General features: G+C 44.0%; 1 protein-coding gene across 1 annotated transcript; it reads left to right on the top strand.

The window, feature by feature from the left end:
- Positions 1 to 167: 167 nt before the first annotated feature.
- NDUFB10 (NADH:ubiquinone oxidoreductase subunit B10) lies at positions 168 to 6,410 on the top strand. Its single transcript, XM_056534027.1, has 4 exons — positions 168 to 359; positions 2,289 to 2,427; positions 5,106 to 5,245; positions 6,238 to 6,410. The coding sequence occupies exons 1-4, from the start codon at positions 212 to 214 to the stop codon at positions 6,339 to 6,341; spliced, it is 531 nt and encodes a 176-aa protein (XP_056390002.1). The 5' UTR covers positions 168 to 211; the 3' UTR covers positions 6,342 to 6,410.
- Positions 6,411 to 11,336: the final 4,926 nt, after the last annotated feature.

Genomic DNA, 11,336 nt, shown 5'->3' with positions numbered 1-11,336 from the left:
CCTCAGCGCCTGTTACATTTAATTTATTTTATTGTGTCCCCCACGTTTGTAGGAATAAAGGAAGGTCCCGGCTGTCACGGTGACTTCCTTAGGTGTTAAATATAAAATGAAACGAAATTGTCCCTATTAGTCTGTCATGTGGATAGATGACCGGTGCGGGGGGCCTTCGTCCGCCATATTTCCCGTGACAGGGGACGGGGTGACCTGAGAGATGCCGGATTCCGTGGATAAAGATGTGTACCCGGAGCCCCCGAGCCAGACCCCGGCACCGAACCGGCAGTCCGCCGTGCCCGACCCCGTTCCCCTGGTGACCGGCCTGTTCAGCTTTTTCATAGACAGCCCGGTCACTGCCTTCCATGGTGAGCTGCAGAGGGCATAGTGACCCTACAGTCTAATGCTGGGACTTGTAGTCCTTCACACTAACAGGAGGGCTGACAGAGCTTTAGCATGTGCTTCCCCCCTTAGATCTCTGCTTCCTGTCATTGAATGGAAGCTTAAAAAAAATACCTTTACAGACCTACTATTGCTCAGAGCTGAGGGGTTGTTACAGTTGTATCCAGTCTTGCAAGTCTACTATCAGTAGTTTGCTAGTAGTTACAAAACTGCAAGTCCCTAGGGCAGTGTTTCCCAACCAGGGTGCCTCCAGCTGTTGCAAAACTACAACTCCCAGCAAGTCCCTAGGGCAGTGTTTCCCAACCAGGGTGCATCCAGCTGTTGCAAAACTACAACTCCCAGCAAGTCCCTAGGGCAGTGTTTCCCAACCAGGGTGCCTCCAGCTGTTGCAAAACTACAACTCCCAGCAAGTCCTTAGGGCAGTGTTTCCCAACCAGGGTGCCTCCAGCTGTTGCAAAACTACAATTCCCAGCATGCCCAGACAGCCTTCGGCTGTCTGGGCATGCTGGGAGTTGTAGTTTTGCAACAGCTGGAGGCACCCTGGTTGCATGCATCTGTTTTGATTTAGTTTGCTTCAATGTATTAGTGAAGGTATAAAAATAAAGTATCAGTCTGCACAGTCGAGGACTTTGTTCACACTTAAAAATCCGCCCGGTGGATTTTAAATGCTTTCATACATTTCAGTGGGAAAATCCATGTGGAAATGTTATTTATTTATAAATCCCCCCCCCCCCCATATTAAATTAGCTTTATTTGTGACATTTATTATATGTACAAAAATAGTTTTTATTTATTTATGTTTTTTGGTTTACAGCACGGCATTAAAAAAAGGAAAAAAAACACTTTTCTGAGCATTTCCACAAGATTTTCCCTTTAAAATCAATGGGAGCTTTTAGGATCTGGATTTTTTTATTTTTTTATTTTTTTTTATTAAATTTTTTTTAATTTTGGCTGGGGGGGTGTAAGTCTCCTGTATGAACAAACCCTTTAAATCTGTAGATATTTTTTAGCTGCTAGGTCAGTGGTAGAGATGAGCGAACTTACAGTAAATTCGATTAGTCACGAACTTCTCGGCTCGGCAGTTGATGACTTTTCCTGCATAAATTAGTTCAGCTTTCAGGTGCTGCCTTGGGCTGGAAAAGGTGGATACAGGAGACTCTTTCCTAGGACTGTATCCACCTTTTCCAGCCCACCGGAGCACCGGAAAGATGAACTAATTTACGCAGGATAAGACATCAACTGCCGAGCCGAGAAGTTCGTGACAAATCAAATTTACTGTAAGTTTGCTCATCTCTATTCAGTGGTTTCCCAACCAGTGTGGCTCAAGCTGTTGCAAAACTACAACTCCCAGCATGCCGGGAGTTGTAGTTTTGCAACATCTGGAGGCACCCTGGTTGGGAAACACTGGGACTTGCACATATTCCACCACCATGTTCAGTTTTAAGGACCCCTTATGTCTTGCATAGTTGGGGTGCGTTCACACTGCGGAATTTCCGCGGCGGACGATTCTGCCGCTGAAATTGTTCCGCGGAAAGAAAGAACATGTTCATTCTTTGCGCGGATTCCGTGAGTACTACATAGCCATCAATGGTGACGGCGCAGTGCCCCGCGGCCCGAGTGCCAAAGAATGTTCTGCGGCGTCCGTCAGGTGGAATCCAGCGAGCGTAGATTTCGCAGTGTGAACGCACCCTTACTATGTGATCCCCTCCCCCCCAATTTACTCCAGCCAGTAATCATTCACACTAAGTGTTTGGCCAATTGTAGCAAGTTTCCAAATACTTCTAAATTGGGAAGGGGGGAGGCAGGGGACCCCATGTTAAAGCGACCTTTGCCCTATGGGCGGGGGTATCATTGTCGTCAGACCCTCACATCTTACTATATAATCTTCATTACAGATTGGATGGAAAGTCAGCGATCAAAGCGAAGGATCCACTACTATCACCGGGAGTTCAGACGTGTCCCGTACCTGACGGAGTGTATGGAGGACGACATCCTGTGTCACTACGAGGCCAACAAGCAGTTCAAGAGGGACCAGTGAGTACAGCCCGGTCACTGACTACACATCCAAAGGGGGGCCAGACCTCCGCTCACTACTAGAGCAGTGTCCCCACCCAACCTGTAGCTCTCCAGCTCTTGGAAAACTACAACTCTCAGCATGCCCTGACAGCTGGCGAGGCATAGATTGGGAACCATTGCACTAGAGCAGGTTGTCCCAACCAGGGTGCCTCCAGCTGTTGCAAAACTACAACTCCCAGTATGCCCGGACAGCCAACGGCTGTCCGGGTGTGCTGGGAGTTGTAGTCTTGCAACAGCTGGAGGCCCCCTGGTTGGGAAGCACTGACGTAGCATGATATCCTATAGGATGTGAGTGTAAGTAGTATTAACCCCTAGATTCTCCCTCCAGGGACTTTAAAGGGGTACTCCACACTTTCAAGCTCAAGTGCTATAGAGGTGGAGCTAAAGGGCAATACTGGTTTGGAAACTCTGCACGTGAGGGACAACCTTTAACCCCTTTAAAGGGGTACTCCGGTGGAAAACTTATTTATTTTATTTTTTTAATCAACTGGTGCCAAAAAGTTAAACAGATTTGTAAATGACTTCTATTAAAAATGTTTTAATCCTTCCAGTACTTCTTAGCTGCTGAATACTACAGAGGAAATTCTATTCTTTTTGGCACACAGAGCTTTCTGCTGACATCACGAGCACAGTGCTCTCTGCTGACATCTCTGTCCATTTTAAGAACTGTCCAGAGTAGAAGAAAATCCCCATAGCAAACATATGCTGCTCTGGACAGTTCCTAAAATGGACAGAGGTGTCAGCAGAGAGCACTGTGGTCATGATGTCAGCAGAGGGCTTTGTGTTCCAAAAAGAAAAGAATTTCCGCTGTAGTCTTCAGCAGCTAATAAGTACTGGAAGGATTAAGATTTTTTAATAGACGTGATTTACAAATCTGTTTAACTTTCTGGCGCCAGTTGATTTAAAAAATAATAATAATAATTTTCCACCGGAGTACCCCTTTAACCATAATATTATATTATGTTACACCCTATCACTTTCTGGTGCCAGCTGTGTTATACAGACTTCCCCCTACCTAATCAGAGAGATCTCCAATCTTGGCTGTTAAACCCCTTGGATGCCACGGTCAATGCAGACCATGGCAGCTAAATGGTTAGACAAAGGGTGGGGTACTCCCTCTGCCATGCCATTGGCGCCAGTCAGGTTTACAATGTAATACATGCGCAATAGAATTATATGGTCAAGTCCCCCTCTAGTGGGACTAGCAAAGATATAAAAAAAAAAAAAAAAAAAAAAAAAAAAAAAAATTTAGTTGATTTCAAAATAATGCAAGAGTAATCACCTTTTTCCCTTTACAAAGTTGTTTTTTTATTTTTTTTTTATTTTTTTTTTATATAAAATAAAAAAAAAATGCCTTACACACTACTATATCCATAACAACTTGCAAGAGAGCGCGGTATTTATCCAACTTGGTGAACACTGTCACAGCCTTTTAAATTATTATTTTTGTTTTTCTTTTTTAAATCCACCTGTCACAAAAAATTAATAAATAAATAAATAAATAAAAATAAAAAATGTAGTAGAAAAGGGAAGAAAAAAAATTATAGATCAACATTATTTTGCAGGACAGTAAATTATCGTACCGTTTATTGCGTAGTAAGCGGTGGCGGAATCGCTGTTATTTTCAACTTAAGTTCATCGTTGTATCTACCACAAAACGGCGACATTTAAATCTTACAACTTGTCCTTCAAAAAAAAAAAAAACAGGACAAATTATCAGATAATACTATCCTGGGGGAGGGGGACAGTTTTTTTCCAACCAGTGTGTCTCCAGCTGTTACAAAACCACAACTCCCAGCATGCCCGGACAGCCAAAGGCTGTCCGGGCATGCTGGGAGTTGTGGTTTTGCAACAGCTGGAGGCGCCCTGGTTGGGAAACACTGATCAGAGTGGTTCTGAAAGTTTTAATTACGAATCTTTTATATATTTCCCAGTTTCTTCAAATCAACACTTTCTTTTTAAATAAAAATTGTGTTCACTGCGTTGCCCAGACCTTCCAGTAAAAACATGCAAATTAAAGGGGTACTCCCGTGGAAAACATTTTTTTTTTTTTTTATCATCTGGTGCCAGAAAGTTAAACAGATTTGTAAATTACTTCTATTAAAAAATCTTAATCCTTCCAGTACTTATTAGGGGCTTTATACTACAGAGGAAATGCTTTTCTCTTTGGATTTCTCTTCTGTCACAACCACAGTTCTCTCTGCTGACCTCTGCTGTCCATTTTAGGAACTGTCCAGAGCAGCATGTGCTTGTTATTGTGATTCTCTCCTGCTTTGGACAGCAGAGAGCACTGTGGTCATGACCGAAGAGTAATCCAAAAAGAAAAGCATTTTCCTCTATAGTATACAGCCCCTAAAAAGTACTGGAAGGATTAAGATTTTTTAATAGAAGTAATTTACAAATCTGTTTAACTTTCCACCACCAGTTGATTTAAAAAAAAAAAAAAAAAAAATTTCCACCGGAGAACCCCTGTTAAGAGGATTTTACTAGTGATTAAAACCCCAGTGCATTATGGGTAGTGCCATGTATTACAGCCTCTCACGTCCCTTACTATAAACCGGTGCATCCTCTGCCGTCTCCACAATACTCGTAATACAGTTTTGTGATACAAGATGCCGGCACTTTGTGTCTTCCAGCTTGGTGGATCAGGAGATTGTGAGGATTATGCGGGAGCGCGTTGCGGCGTGCAGAACACGGGAAGGAGAGAGCGCCAACCAGAACTGCGCACCGCTGCTCAAACAGTACGCTGAAGTCTGCAAGGCCTATAAGAACAGATGTAAGTCATTGTTGTCTGCTTCATATTACAGATGGATCTGGGGTCCGGGTCTAGACTATGACATAACACAGTTCTTCCCAACCAGGGGGCCTCCAGCTGTTGCAAAACTACAACTCCCAGCATGCCCGGACAGCCAACGGCTGTCCGGGTGTGCTGGGAGTTGTAGTCTTGCAACAGCTGGAGGCCCCCTGGTTGGGAAGCACAGACGTAGCATGATATCCTATAGGATGTGAGTGTAAGTAGTATTAAACCCTATACTACCCTAGATTCTCCAGGGACTTTAAAGGGGTACTCCACACTTGCAAGCTCAAGTGCCATAGAGGTGGAGCTAAAGGGCACCAGAAGCACATAAAATGATCTTAAAAGGGGTACACCAGTGAATTTTACATTATTATTATGATTATATTTTTTTTATTTTTTTTTTTTTAAATGAACTGGTGCCAGAAAGTTAAACATATTTGTAAATCACTCCTATTTAAAAATCTTAATCCTTCCAGTACTTATCAGCTACTGAATTTCTTTCCAGTCTGACCACAGTGCTCTCTGCTGACACCTCTGTCAATGTCAGGAACTGTCCGGAGCAGGAGAGGTTTGCTTTGGGGATTTGCGCCTACTCTGGACAGTTCCTGACATGGACAGAGGTGTCAGTAGAGAGCACTGTGGTCAGACTGGAGAAGAAGAAATTCAAAAAGAAAAGAACTTCCTGTGGAGCATAACAGCAGCTGATAAGTACTGGAAGGATTAAGATTTTTTTTATAGAAGTAAATTACAAATCTGTTTAACTTTCTGGCACCAGTTGATTTAAAAAAAAAAAAAATTTTTTTTTACTGGTGCACCCCTTTTTAAGATGATTTTATGTGCTTCTGGAATAGGAGATTCTGCTTGCCCTTTAGCTCCACCTCTTTGGCACTTTAGCTTGCAAGTTAAAAAGCGGTAGAGGTGGGCTTTATACCTTATTGTCTCTTCTCTAATATTTAATTCTTCATTTTCAGATGAGGACCTTGGATATTATGGTGGAGCCAGGAATTGTCTCATGAAGCAGAAAGAGAGGATGATGGAGGAGAGGAAGGCGGCTGCTCAGGACAACCTGGAGTAAATAAACGCTGTACATTTCGTGTTACTTGTCTTATGTTTCGTAATGGAACTATTAAAAGAAGTATATATAAAAAAAAAATACCTGTGGATCAATATTGTGGCGTCTGTTTGCATCGATTCAAAATACATCCCAACCAGGGTGCCTCCAGCTGTTGAAAAACAACTCCCAGCATCACACTTTCAATTGATAAACAAATTAGTCTTATTGGCCTTAGAGGGGGCACAAAATGGTAGGAAATTTTTAATAAAGACTTAAGTTTATTTTTGCATTTACAGGACAAATGAAAACATTCCAGCCTCGCAGTAAAGCGTGTAGAGATGAGCGAACTTACAGTAAATTCGATTCGTCACGAACTTCTCGGCTCGGCAGTTGATGACTTTTCCTGCATAAATGAGTTCAGCTTTCCGGTGCTCCGGTGGGCTGGAAAAGGTGGATACAGTCCTAGGAAAGAGTCTCCTAGGAATGTATCCACCTGTTCCAGCCCACGGGAGCACCGGAAAGCTGAACTAATTTATGCAGGAAAAGTCATAAACTGCCGAGCCGAGAAGTTCGTGACGAATCGAATTTACTGTAAGTTCGCTCATCTCTAATCAGAATATACACCAAACCCTGCAGAGGAACATAAGACGACCAGTTTCTTACTTTAGCTTAGGGTGGGTTCACACCACGATTTTGCTATACAGTTTCATAAAAAAAAAAAGTATGCAACCGTACAGAAAACCGTGCCCATAGACTTCCCATTCAAAACCGGATGCACCATAATGCATACGGTTGTCTCCGTCTTTCAAGCCATACGGTTTTTTTTTTAACTTTTTTCCCGGACAGAAAACCGTGGCCTACCACGGTTTTTGGTCCGGGTGAAAAAACTTATTAAACCTTATTTATTTTTTAACATGGGAGTCAATGGGAACCGTATGTGCGTACGGTTCCAGCCGGTTTTCCCCATGTGGTTTTTGACTTTCCACTTTTTTTTTCTTGGAATTTCAATTAAACAAGTGAAACTTTATTCAGAATTGAGTGAACAGTTCATAACGTATACGTTTTTTTTTTTTCTTAAACGGATGCAACCGGACATCATTTTTCAAACCGTATACAGATAAAAATTTGTAAACATTTTGATACAGTTTAGTCAGGTTTTGAGGAATCCGTTTTCTTTATCAAAAACCTGATACAGGAACTGTATTGCAAAAACGTGGTGTGAACCCCAGCCTAACAAGTACTGCCCCCTGCCAAACATAAATGAAGCCATAGGGCAGTAGTCTCCAACCTGTGGACATCCAGATGTTGCAAAACTACAACTCCCAGCATGCCCGGACAGCCAACGGCATGCTGGGAGTTGTAGTTTTGCAACATCTGGAGGGCCGCAGGTTCGAGACCACTGCCATAGGGCATGCTGGGAGGTGTAGTTTGCAACAGCTGGAGGCAGTTCAGTAAATCCGGCCATAGGGAAGATGCACAGGGAAGTAGATTTTTAGAATCTCAGCAAAAAAAAAAAGTTACATAACTGAATCCTAAATCTTAAATTAGTTGCTTGTTCATTATATTCAATCTTTATAGCAAGAGTTTGCCTGCAGGTGATCGTGACGCAGAGAAACTTTACCTAGAAGTGGGGGCTCATTACCAATAAGTGTCACATTGTTCTGGCTTCAGTTTCACGACTGACCCCTGAAAGGAAGTTGTGTAGCCCTCTCCTGATCAGTGTGATGTTTTTTTCAGCTCCTCCCACTCTTACCAGAGACAATGCATCATTCTCTGCACTCTAGCCCCACCCCCCTCAGTGATGTCATCTCATCTGACCAGCCCCTAGAGCATCTAGTCATATACATATCTTTATTAGAACATTTAGGAAGACTGAGGTGTGGTTACAGCATGCTGCCTTCTGCTAAACAGTGCCACAGGCAGAGGAGCAGACAGGGAATGAATACAGCAACTTATAAAGACTTTTATAGAGCAATGTTCTGCTGCAGTTCTGAGGTGGGAATGCTCAGGGAGGGCAGTTGGCAGCGTGCGATTAACAGCTGAGATAAACCATTTAATTCTCAAAGCAAATGCTCAACCAGGAAGTAAATTAATTTTCAGTGGTTTAAAAGGGGTACTCCAATTGAATTTTTTTAAATAAACTGGCGCCAAAAAGTTAGACTTGTAAATTACTTCTATTAAAAAAAAAAAAAAAAAAAATCTTAACCCTTCCAGTACTTAGTAGTGGCTGTATATAGATTTTTTTTTTTTCTAAATCTCTTTTCTGTCTGACCGCATGACTCTCTGCTGACACCTCTGTCCATGTCCTGAACTGTCCAGAGCAGGAACAAATCCCCATAGCAAACTTATGCCGCTCTGGACAGTTCCTGACATGGACAGAAGTGTCAGCAGAGAGCACTGTGGTCAGACAGAAAATAATTCCAAAAAGAAAAGAATTTCCTCTGTAGTATACAGCAGCTGATAAGTACTGGAAGGATTAAGCTTTTTTAAATAGAATTAAAGATTTGAAATCACACAGCTGGATGATTGACAAGCCAGGAGTCTGCACACAGGCAATAGCTGCAGGGACAGCATTTTTTCACCCAAAATACACTTTTTAACCAATGTATATTACAAATATACATAAACATTATATGAAAAGTTATAAAAAAAAATATTCCACTAGAGTACCCCTTTAAGATCTGGGGCAGACAAGAAAGGTTAGGCTGGGTTCACACCACGTTTTGTTAAATACGGCTCCCGTATACGGCTGGGAGGAGGGGGGCGGGGCTTAATCGCGGCGCCCACACTCAGCCGTATTCGGGAACCGTATTTAATGCATGTCTATGAGCCGACCGGAGTGAACCGCAGCCTCCGGTCGGCTTCGTTTTCGGCCGTATGCGGTTTCCCGACCGCAGGCGAAAACCCAGCCTTATGCTTTTGTATTGTACCTAATACGGAAATCCCCCTTTACCAGCAATAGATTTGTATACATAAAAAACAAATGCAGTCCGTGTTTTCTACAGTTGTGACACAAGGAAAGTGACTAATATGCAAGTTTGCCAGTTCCTTCTTGTCACGCTTTTAGGGTAGGGTCACACGTAAGAGCCGTAGTGTATTTTACGCTGCAGATCCGACAATGACCCGACCCATTTTGAGCCTCCAGCTGTTGCCACCCTGCATTCCCCAAGCCCCTGGCCTGCTCACAACGGCAATCCGCCTCTACCAGCAGCCACACAGGGGGCAGAGTCCACTCAGACATCGCGGAGCAGCCACACAGGGGGGCCTACAGGTTGCCGAGTCCACTCAGATATCGCGGAGCAGCCATGATGTCCGAGTACACTGCACACGCACTCAAATATGGCAGCTGCTCTTTAATGTCAGAGTGCATTCACCGACTCTCAGGAGCATTGTGTGGCTGCTTGTATTAGCGGATTGCCTCTGAGCAGGCCGGGTGGCAACAGCTGGAGGGTCAAGATGGGTCAGGTGACCTGCAGATTTGCAGTGTAAAATATGCTGCAGATCAGTTACGTGTCATCCTGCACTTAGAGGGGTTTTCTGGTCAAGTATGGCCGACTAAGCAGCAGTATCGATAATTAAGTTACACTTTAAAGTCCCCACAAACTTACGGGAGCCCCTACAACGTACAGCAGAGGCTTCACTCTCCTGTACACTTCCAATGTCACAGCTGAATTATTGGGGGCGCCAGGTGTTGGCACCCCACCGATCAGCTATTGATTGCCTATCATAATTTAACCCCTTAAGGACCGTTTTTCCACTTCATTTTTTTCACCTCACCTTCTAAAAGTAACGCCTTCAATTTTGCACCTACAGATTCATGAGGGCTTATTTTTAGAGATGAGATAAGTTACAGTAATTCAATTAGTCACAAACCTCGCGGTTGATTACTTTATCCTGCATAAATTAGTTCAGCTTTCAGGTGCTCCGGTGGCTGGAACAGGTGGATACAGTCCTAGGAAAGAGTCTCCAGCCACCGGAGCACCTGAAAGCTGAACTAATTTATGCAGGATAAGTCATCAACTGCCGAGCCGAGAAGTTTGTGACGAATCTAAAATCACTAACGTCACTCATCTCTACTTATTTTGTGTGCCAATTGTACTTTTGTAATGTTAAAGGGGTACTCCGGCGCTAAGACATCATAAGATAAGATGTCTGATCGGGGGTCCCACCACAGGGGACCCCCGTAATCTTGCATGCGGCACCCCCATTACAATCAGTCCCCGGAGAGTGTTCGCTCCGAGTCTGATTACTGGCGATCACAGGAACCGGAGCATTGTGGAGTCATGCCCCGCCCCCTCAATGCAAGCCTATGGGAGGGGGCATGACAGCTGTCACACCCCCTCCCATAGGTTTGCATTGAGGGGGCGGAATGTGTTGTCTCAGGGGCGGGGCCGTGACGTCACAATGCTCCAGCCCTGTGATCGCCAGTAATCAAACCCGGTGCGAACTTGCTCCGGGCACTGATTGTGACGGGGTGCAAGATCACAGGGGTCCCCAGCGGCAGGACCCCTGCGATCAGACATCTTATCCCCTATCCTTTGGATAGGGGATAAGATTTTAGCGCCAGAGTTCCCCCTTTAATCATTTCACCCCAAAATTTAGGACTATACCAGAAAAAATTTGTGGGGCAAAATTGGAAAAAAGCCATTTTGTAACTTTTGGGGGGTTCCAATTCTATGCAGTTGACTTTTTGGTGGCATATGACCACCAGATTCATTCATATGTCGAAACAGTTGATTTTCCCCACAGCTCAGCCTTCATTGGTCCAGAGCAGTGTTTCCCCAACCAGGGTGCCTCCAGCTATTGCAAAACAACAACTCCCAGCCTGCCCGGACAGCCAAAGGCTGTCCGGGCATGCTGGGAGTTGTAGTTTTGCAACAGCTGGAGGCACCCTGGTTGGGGAAACACTACCCTAGAGACTTGTACACCACACTTATTCTCTTAAGCTGTCTGGGAATTGGTAGTTTTTCAACAGCTGGAGGCACCCTGGTTGGGGAACACTGGTCCAGAGCAATG

Source organism: Hyla sarda, chromosome 8 (assembly GCF_029499605.1).
Source record: "Hyla sarda isolate aHylSar1 chromosome 8, aHylSar1.hap1, whole genome shotgun sequence".
NCBI lineage: Eukaryota > Metazoa > Chordata > Amphibia > Anura > Hylidae > Hyla > Hyla sarda.
The sequence above is the reverse complement of the archived record's forward strand: the minus strand, read 5'-3'. Positions and strand labels throughout refer to the sequence as shown.